At 42.4% G+C, this 10,567-nt stretch overlaps 1 protein-coding gene across 4 annotated transcripts in view; it reads right to left on the bottom strand.

Annotated features, from left to right (window-relative positions):
- ATP6AP1L (ATPase H+ transporting accessory protein 1 like) overlaps positions 1-10,567 on the bottom strand; it is a 33,074-nt gene that overhangs the window by 19,815 nt on the left and 2,692 nt on the right. The window contains exon 1 of one of the 4 annotated variants that reach the window (XM_006035559.3): positions 5,948-5,983. The exons of 2 other annotated variants lie outside the window; for them this stretch is intronic. In XM_006035559.3, coding sequence (XP_006035621.1) covers positions 5,948-5,955 — 8 coding nt within the window. In that variant the 5' untranslated portion in view covers positions 5,956-5,983. Of the gene's footprint in view, positions 1-2,228; positions 2,359-5,947; positions 5,984-10,567 lie in introns of those variants that run through there. One more of the 4 variants, XM_006035557.3, reaches the window with a different exon arrangement.

Raw genomic sequence — 10,567 nt, 5'->3', positions numbered from 1 at the left:
TCTTTCCCTGCTCTATGCAACCACAGCTCTAGAAAAATCTTTTTTCCCCTTTATTCTGATTTTCAATGAGGATTATTATATCCAAGAAAATATGGTATTTCCAAAATCCCTCTTTCATTAATATCATCAAACTTCAAATTATATGCTGTTGCTGCCTATGCATTAGTACTCACTAGGCATGTCAATACATGAAATTAAATTTGGTGAAATAACACTGGTGCAGTTCGCCCTGGAATTTATTGCTCCTGAGCATAGAGTTTCACATGTGCCCAGAACTGCAGGACTGAGCCAGGGTGGCACAGCCCTGGGAGTCAACCTGCCAGCCCAGGGCTGCTCCTGCCCAACTCAATGTGCTGCAGAGAGGCTGACTGGGGCACAAGGGTGCTACAGTGCAGGGCTGCCTGCTGGCTGTCTCCCAGTTGCCTGCCAGCCAGCCCCACACTGTAGCTCCCTTCTGCTCTAGCTAGCCCCAGCCCCAGCCCCAGCCCCAGCCACTGCCTACACATACACTGTAACAGAGTAAATAATGCCTCCACATGATAGTACTTGTGCTCACAAGTACTATCTTATGGTGGCATTTATTAGTTTACTGAGGCCTAACAAAGCCGCATGTGTAGACACTGAGACTTCACTGTGGAGCTAATTAGGCAACTGCAGTTAGCATCTCATGTAGATGCACCCACTATGCAGTAGTTTTAATAACCTGCACTGGAAGTTATTTTACTAGAAAACTGCATTTGAGTCATGGGTAAATCAAACAAAGTTATACATAAAAGAAAAAGTAGTTTGTTAATGGATGATATTGTAATTGCGTATCTGATCCTACATTTACTGACACCAATCGCAAGTAGCTTCACTGAAGTTAATGCAGTTACAATGGTATAAGCTCAGTGTTAAATAAAATCTGAATCAGAACAAAATCAGAGTTCCTGGAATCTTCCTAATGAAAAAAAAATATGAAAGTTGTCTTTCAATGTCATATAAAATATATTACTTTAAAGAGGAAGCAAATTGTGCTGTGCCTTGAACAGGTAATGAGACATACTTTTCAGATTAAAATAGCTCTTATAAATTACTGACATTCAGGGCCTGTTTCCATAGTTCCAACTTAGGCCAAACTCCCACTGACTTTAATAGACTGTGCCTCACCAAAGATTTTAGAGCCAGACCAGACCTTAAAAATAACAAACAGCGGAACTTTCTTTTTAATTTAAAAAGGAAACTAAGGCTACTTTTACCCTGGAAAGGTACTCATCCTGCTTCCCTAACGTCAAAAGAAAAATTACCATTGACTTTGGTGTCTTGATTCATTAATCATCAGTATTATGAAGTTTGTGTGAAAGCTCAATTAGTTTCTTTCAGTCAGAATATCTTAGTGATCACAGAAAAGTGAAACTGCTAAGGAAACACTAATTGACTTGGAAACTGCCAGATGAGATCAGCAAATAAACTATCTGAATGAAAACATATTGTAGTATTTATCAGTAACTGATTCACAGATCTTTTAATACAAGCTTAAGCAAAGCACCACGTCCTTTTTGCCCTAAACGTACATATTTTATCAACAGCTATGATCATCATCACCATACCTGATCCACATTTTATTAGTGCCTTTATGATGCAAATAATTCAATTTACCTATTTTCACTTTTATAAAGTTTGACTTTAGAAATCGTCCTCTCTTTCCTAAGATCTTTTCTGCTTTCTCTTTATGTTGTGTATAGAGACAGGTGCATTAAAAGGCAATAAGAAATAAATATCCAGAAACAATGTAATCACTTTAATACTTTCTGCAATAGTGAAACTAGGTTTCAATAATATTCACTCTATAGAAGTAGAATATTTTAGCACTTTTGTGTTTCTTGGAATAGGTTTCACACTCTCCTGCTATTTTATTTATAATTCTGTTTCAACACATAGGGAATGAGAAAGTGAGAAAAGCATTAAAATGTAATCAAGCATGAGACAGATCACTAAGTAATATGCTTTTTTAGATCATGTTAGTCTTACGGATAAAAACATTTGAAAGAGGTTATACTTTGTGTCTTAGAAATATTCATTTCTATGTGAATCATACACATTTGAAAACTGAAAAGAATAATCTTGTCATGACCTTCTGAACTGTGACCAAATCTATTTGCATGCAGCACAAATACTAAAACTACAACATTTAAAGCATGCATTCAAGTACACCAATCTACTCTGTTAAAATGTATCAAATTACTGACCTTCCATCCATTCCTACAAACATTTCATCCACAGATACTGAAAATATTATACATGAAAAGAGAAGTAAGAAGCTAAATGTGATGTTTGTTTCCATTGAGAAATGAAGCAGTCCCTCCACACCAAGCACATCTGCTCATCTGCTCGAGCAAAGAGACCTGAGCTTGTAGTCTGACAGGCCATGTGATGGATGGCACATTCAACCAATAGGAAGCAATATTTGCTACTGCATCATTCAGCATGTACTATACATATATATTTTTAAAAGGCTTCATATTTTAGATTTATACTGACTTCAGCCAACTCTCTCTTGCATGTTTTGTTATTTATGTTAACTAGGACTAAAAGTCATTGGAAATGTGCTAGTAAGTGAGCTACCTTTTAAGAAAAGAAATAATACTTTAAAATATCTCTCTAAGCTCAGAGCAGAGATCTGTTAAAGGTTACTTACTAGTGTAGTTGACCCCTATCTTCAAGGTGTGGTGAAAAATGCAATGCCAAATAGTGCCTTTGCTTTCTATATCACCCAAGAAAGGATATCACACATTGTAATGAAATAAGGCTCACAACACCCCTGAGAGATAGGAAAGTATTATTCCCATTGTATACACAGGGATAGTAAGATACAGCGTTTGGACAGACAAAGTGTTTACACTGATGTAAGCAATAATATACTGATATAAGACTGTAGCGGACAATGAAAATTCCTAGAGCTAAAACTCTACTGATATATGGTATTTACACAAATCTAAGTCGAGCCTGAATTTAAGACAATCCCCCAAGAATTAGATTCTACATATGGAAAATGTACAAATTTGTTATAATTTTCCAGGTATAGAATCTAGTTATTAGAGGGTTGCCTTGAATTAGGCTGCCACCTCTCCTCCCCCCACTACAGCAGGGAAAGCAGTGGCTGAGGGAGTCAGGTGGCTGGGGAGGACAGCTGGCCCCCTTGCTCTTTGCCCCCCCAACTTCTTCCCCTTGCAATCTTCCTGCTCCTCCCCTGCTACCAGCACCACTCCGAACCCCAGCTCCCCCCTCCCCATACTATCAGATGCTGCTTGGGCTCTGTTCCCTCCCAGAACACAGCACATGGAAGTGCAACCCTTGCTGGCCACCTAAGGGTGTGCAGGGCCAAAGGCATATCAGCCTGTGTGGGGCCCAGAGGGGTGAGGGGGAAGGGGGTGGCAAGCGGCCAGAGCCAACAGTGCTTGGCAGTGGTGGCAGAGCCGGCGGGTCTCAGCAGCAGCGGTGCATGGTGGCAGTGGCGGGGCCTATATGGCACTGACTGCGGGGCCCTCCAAAGTGCAGGGCCTGGGGCAGTCACCCCAATTTGCGTCTCCCCCAGGGACGACCCTGGCTGTGGCCCTCAGGCCTGACTTGGGCACAGGGCCAGAGTCAGAACTGCTCCAGTCACCTGCCCCTCCCCCTCCACTTTGTATGCAAATCTAAGACGAGGGCCTTTTTTCTCCCCTATGCTGATTGTGGGGGACACACACTCTCATCTTAGATTCAAGTAAATATGGTAAGTTGCACCAATTTATTCTTTCTCTGCCTGTTTCCATCCTAGGGTAGTTATTTATGAAATGTAGACAGGCTACGACTGCTCTTCACCATCCAATGACAAGGTACTATACCTTCTACCTGGAAGAGCTCCACATCTGTCTGTTCCTCATCCCAGTCTGATTTACATCAGGACACAAACCCAGGGTAAATTGCACAGGGGTGCATGAATGTCTGCCCATACCCACAGAACAGGCATACCAGATACTCAAAAACAACCCCGTCTATGTATTTATTTTTTAGCATGGGGTAACCAACTTGCTATCCAACTAGATTTTTATGATAAATGTAAACACTCAAGGCAAAAACCTGCAAATATGGCAGTCAGTTTGGTTGCCCCGTCCTTTGCATTATCAGACTAACATCTCTTGAGTTCATGTGGCTTGCCAATGGTATTAGGGGCTCCTGGGTTTTTCCACAGAGGTCAAACCTTGTCATCTTAATGGATGTTATATGGGGATGATCCAGAACAAGCAAAGCAAGTGGTCACTTGGCAATCATCTTGTTACAGGCTTTACATCTCAGGCCTCCTCTGCAATTTATGGATGAGCCCTATTTCCCTTTATGGCAGCAGAACCCAGGAGAGGGCAATGCATATAGAAAAGCTTCTCTCCAAGTCTCTTATTCCACTGAGTCTTACTCTTGTATGGAAACTTTCAACTCATGGTCTATATCTTCAGCTCTTTCTTATTGTACGTCCCTCTCTATCCCTGTTGCTCTTTCCTACTCTGTGCTGTTTCTTCCCTCTTGCTCCCATTTTTCTCTGCTGTCTTCCCTACCCAAATGTCTCACTCCAATCCTCCACCTCTTCAACTCTTTCTGAACTTGGAGTCCCTGCTATTTTCTTTTCCCTCTCAACCCCATCACATCTCCCTGGGACATGTTCCCCATTTCTTTTTGCTTTCCTGTCCTTCTCTGAGTTGTCTCTACTTTTCTAGATAGATTCCCCCTCTTTCCTCTCCTCCCCCCACCCCTCAAAGGAAGCCACTGCTGCTGCTGACAACTGAGAAAATCCATGATCCCTTTTGTTCTGCCCTCTGTATCTTTCTGTTCTTCACTTGAGTAGCCAGAGGCTGATACCCCAGGAATGGGGTTAGGTCTCTTCTTTTTCTGATCTCCATGTTCCAGAAGTGAAGCTGCAATTCAAGTGAGAAAGTGACTTTTGTGTCCATTCCCCACTTGCTTCCCAGACAGAGTGCAGTCTCAAGCTTCCCCAGAGGAGACTCCAATGTGCTGTATGTACATACTGTCCTTGTATCAGTTATCAGTTTGTCAGATACCTGCTGATATGATCACAAAAGTAAACCCTACTTCAGTGATTAAGAGCTCCAGTCTGTTGCATTTGAGATATAAGATTAACCCAGGGGCTTTAGTATCTATAACTATTAAGCTTGAGGATTTACTATCTTTAATTAATTTTTTCTTTGAGCAATACAGAGAGTATCCACTAATCTTAAAATCCTTCACTAGCTTGAACTCAGTAGCACTACTACCACCTATTTAAGAGGAAACCTAGTTCCATCTGATGGGAAAACCTCAGTGAAAAAAAAGGGTGTGGAAATACAGATGCAACTGAAATGCATATCCCAACAAAAACCAAGTCATGCTTTCTTTGAAGTACTACAAGAGATATTTGTCATCCCAATTAGCAAGTAAATACCACAGTGCAAAGAAACATGGAGCTAAACTGTAGTTTTAAGTCACATGCAGGGAACAAGGAGTCATATATGCATTTCAGCACTGAATTAGTAGAGTTGTTAAAAAGCTGTCATGAGTCCACATCCTAACCTGTCTCTCTCCTTTGCAAGAAGATTTCATATAGACCACAAAAGGACACCAATAGGGTTCATACTTGTGTCACGTATACTGCTATTTTCTAACTGTTAGTCAACAAGTGACTTCAAAATGGGTGAGAAAGAAAAATGCTTAACTGCAACCTAGTATAATACAGACCACAATATAGAGCATTTTCCTGAGAGTTCAACAACAGATGGACTAGAGCTAGACTGAATTAGTAATGGCTAAACCATGAAGTTACCTTGTTTCCCATATAGCATCTATAGAACATAAGCTTATTTAACAGTTAGACTTATCATCTTTCTATTTTCATAGGTGGGTGCTGCCAATTTTTTTTTTTGCATGGAAATGGCCTCCTTACCACATCATAAACCTTTATCACAAGAGCTCATGTGTCAAGAGTAAGGGCCATGTGTTTACTCCCCATTTAATATGCATGCAGTACAGCTGTGATCCAGGGGTGCTATCTGAAGCATTCTGAAAAGGTTCAGGGTATTTCCTCATCCCCAGGGAAAATCTTGATAAATATCCCATCTGATGCAATTTGCATTCTTTTTATGCACATCAGGACTATATACTGTCTGTAACAGAGCTGAGTAAACAATATCTAGAAAGAGGTGAATTCCACTGCAAGCAGAGGAGTCATTCTAACCTTGACTTCAGTTTGGTAGAGAGGTTTGACAAGGAGCTCCTTGGAACTGCCTGAGGGTCCTTTCTAGCACACACCTGCATTTGCAAAGAAAACCTCTTGAACAGGATCCAGCAGTCTCACTTAACGAGACTGCAGGCAGACATCTGAAAAACTGTCTGGGAGTTGTGAATTCTCCCTGTGCATAATAATGAGGTGTTAATGATGAAGCCCAATCATAACACTGCATATGTAAACACTGTTAACTCCTTCAGTGCTGTGGAAATACCCAGCTATTTCAAATGTGTGAATACCATCTGAGACTGAGAACAGATTTTTACTATAGCATTATTATTTCCCTACCACTTAGTAGTTGGAAAAATAATTATACTGAGCCTTTTTGTTTACATTTGGGGGGAAAACAAATTTCTTAAGCATAGGAAATTCCAAGGTGAAGGAAATTCTGATTTTTCTATCAGTTCTACCTTACAAGTGTGAAAAAAACATTTTTGGATACCAAGAACCCTCAGCTTACTGGTAGCAGTGTGCTGGATATCAGAGAATCATACAGGTTAGTGTCTTTGTGTGATGCACACAATATCTGCACTTCACTTTATTCCCAGCATTCCAGTCACATCCATACCCTAATGTGCAGCCCTGGTATCTAATCCACTCCCCAACTTAAAGGGAATACAGTTTTTCCATCTCACACACACACACACACACACACACACACACACCCCCAAGAAACACTCTTTTATCCTCTCCTGAAACTAGTTTTATCCCCAGCCTCCAGCGTATAAGGATAACATCATTATGTGCATACCCACATTCAACATCACATACATCATCATAAATCTCTTCTTTAACTTAACTTAAAGCAGGAGTAATCAACCTGCAGCACACCTGCCACAAATGACACAGGCAGCCTCTGTGTGTGGTACAAATCAGACTGGAGAGGGGAAAGGCAGCAGTGGAAGACACAGGAGAAAGTAGAGCAACCAATCGGACAGAGAGCACAAGACAGGAAGTAGAAAACAGAGCATCAGATTGGGCAAGAAGCATAAAGCAGGGTAGCAGATCAGGCAGGGAAGGGAATTGGAGTGGCACTCAGGGAGGAAGTATGTCTAATTTGTTGCACACCTGCTCGAAAAGTTGGCCTGCACTGCTTTGGCCAAATGCCTGTTTGAACTAGGTGACCGGTTCCACCAGCAGTTACAAAATTATTACAAATAAAAGGTAAATGGTGCATTTTCAAATCATATTGCTGTCATAATACTGTATCTTATGCACTCACATGCAGTGATCTGAATGCACAGGATAGGCAAGTCATTGACAAATCCCACCCCAGAAAATACTGTCTACTACACAAAGTTAACACTGACTATATAATTTCAAGATGGACTAAAGTATTTTGAAACTAGACAAATAGTTGATGAAAGCAAAGGGTTTTCTTATTACTGACAACTGCCCAGCTTCTGCACAGGCTGCTTTTAGCTACTGCTTACTTTTCAGATCATAAAAAAACTTCAGTCACATGGGCTAGGTACAGACGTACTTTTACTGGTATAAGTTGTCAGAAACTGATCCATGCCCATAACAGAACATAAGTTTGGCACACAAAGACTGGTTTTAAAATGGCAGAACTCAGTCTAAGATTCCCACCCCCCTCCTCCTCCCTCTGCCACCCACACACCAAAGGGCAAATGTGTGTTATGTTCGCTACTGAACTAAACTACGTCATTTACAGAAAACCACATAACTTAGATTGATTTTGCATCAGGCTTTTTGCATGTCTGCACCAAGCTATGATGACCTAGCAACCATTTGTATTTTGAGGTACTTAACAAAATTCCTAGTATAAAAACACGCATGCAAGAAGGGGCTATGGGAGATTTTACTCTGCTAATTCTCCATTTTCTCCCATCAACCTTCCAAAAAGTTAGTTCAGAAGTAGACAACATCTGTCTTGAATATGTAGACTTACAGAAGTGGTGCCATGAAGACAGAAACCAACAAGGAACAAATTGCCTCTTTTCATAGCAGCTACCTCAGCTCACCTGAGTTTTCCAGACTTTCCCAAAACATGTTGCTGCAGTCCAGCAAGTCCTGCATCAAACAAGATGATTACATAAATGTTGATGGAGACCTAGAGACAACAGCTGCTCTGCCTGATGCTGCAATGATCACAGACAGCCTGAATGCACATGCTAGGAATAATACTACAGGCATAATTTTAAATATGGATAATTTCTCTCTCTACCATTTCTTCAGGCAGACAGTAGCAAGAATGCTTTGACATTATCTCCAATGACACATTAGGGACTAGGTCACTGTGAGCTGAGCAGGTTGTAAAATAACATCCAACACAGGTGACAGTACACCCAAATCTAATGGACCATTGGCTGAACGCAATTAAGGCACAGCTGTTTCTATACCCAACAGCACACCTGGGATTAGTATCAAATCCAGCTATCTTTGACTTCCAGGCTAGAAAGATCAAGTACCCATTTACAGCCAAGTCAACTGGGCAGTTTTTCATACAAGTTTGGAGTGAGGCTTCACACTCACAGCTTGGGAGCACATCAAGTACCTTAACTACTTGGTTATCACATCTTTCCAACAAGGTAGATGCTCTTCATGTATTATCATCATTACATTATTATAATAATTATTATTATTTACACTTAGAGATGTGTTAGAGTGGTCTGGTTTTGGTACACAAAATAAGCTTGACACCCTAAAATGGCACATATTCCTGAAATGCCATGTAAGAGCACATAGAAAACCAATCCCAATATGTAGTAGTAAAAAATGACATAAATTCAAGAAAAACTGTCCTTTTGACCAACCAGTCTAACCATAGCCTCCACCCCTTAACTTCCAGGAAACAGGTTGGTATCATATGGCTGCTCAATCTCCCATGTCTCCAAATCTCAGCCTCATTCCCTCAGCTGGCTTCTTCCCACTGCACATTAGCAGCTGCCTTTCTAACTTTCCCCAAAATCTCTGCAGTCCAAACACAGACTGACCTCCTACTCCTTGTTTAAAGCCTGTGTAGAGAGGTATTGCCAGGGCTCTAGAATGGCGGTACCCAACTCTTCAGTCACTCACTATGGATGAGTGGCATGGGACCAGTCTGCAGGCTGGATCCCACACACAGGATCAATCCACAGGGCTGATCCAGAACTGATTTGGTGTGTGGCATTAACACACGGGTGTAATCCAAAGCATCAGCACAAACCTGTGTGCTGGCTCTGTCCGTAGTCCAACCCTGTGCACCAGCGTGACTCAGTATCATTGTGATCTGGCACATGGGACGTCACCTAGACCCTGGGGCTCCGTACAGGTCCAAGAGTTGGCCCCAGGGCAGCAGTGGCATTGCTAATTGCTGTGGCTCTGGAGCCCCATGGGCCAGACAACAAAACTCTGTAAACCAGTGGTTAAGCACTACTGTTCTACAGTAAGGAGACGATTCCTAATATATAGTCAGAAAAAAGCTTCAGACAGTTTTATTTTCCCATTGGAACCTCAACTGTAAAGGCACTCTCCACATTTCCACTTACTGCTCTCTCAGACTCTCCAGGTGCAAACATACACCACCTTTGTGCCGTGGCATAAAAACATTTATGGCAGCACAAAGGTGAAGCAAACTGACATCCATACCCCTTGTTGCACCACAAATGGCCAACATGTGGCCCTGAAAAAGATGCCACTATTTAGCCATGTACATCTATTTGCTTTGTGGTGGGACAGCCTGGCAGCCCGTAGCTGCCTGAACTCCCCAGCTGCCCCAGGCATGTGCTCTGTGGGGGCCTAATCCTGCATGGGATTGGGCCCCTCAAGCCCTGGGAGTGCCTCCCCATCTTTCCCCTATTACAGAGATGTGCTCCATGGAAGCCCTGTGAGAACGTCAGCTGCTGTCCCACAAGATCAACAGGAGAAACAATGGGTGATATGTGTTTTTCCCAATTAAGTAGGCCTGTGTGAAGCTTCGGGTGCTGATTTGATTTGAAGGAGATGTGGCCCAATTTGGTGGCTGAATTTCCGAATCAGGAATCGAATCAGGAGACCAATAAAAAGGTCCGAATCAATTCCAAGCTCTCCGAATCAATTCAGAAAAGATTCGGAGCTTCAAAAATTCAGGCATTCCCCACTTGCTACTGCAGGGAGCTGAATCTGAACTTTGTGCTGGTGAGTACGGGCTGGGGGAGGGGAGGCTGGAGGGAACAATGGGGGGACCCCTGCCAGGCCCTATTCCCTGCCTGCTCCCCCAGCCCCCCTGAGTGCCCCACAACCTCCTCCCACTCTCCCAGCCTCCCCCCCCCCCACCCGGCTGCCCCTCCCAGCCCC

This window comes from Alligator sinensis, unplaced genomic scaffold, assembly GCF_000455745.1.
Source record: "Alligator sinensis unplaced genomic scaffold, ASM45574v1 scaffold1066_1, whole genome shotgun sequence".
Taxonomy (NCBI): Eukaryota; Metazoa; Chordata; order Crocodylia; family Alligatoridae; genus Alligator; species Alligator sinensis.
The sequence above is the reverse complement of the archived record's forward strand: the minus strand, read 5'-3'. Positions and strand labels throughout refer to the sequence as shown.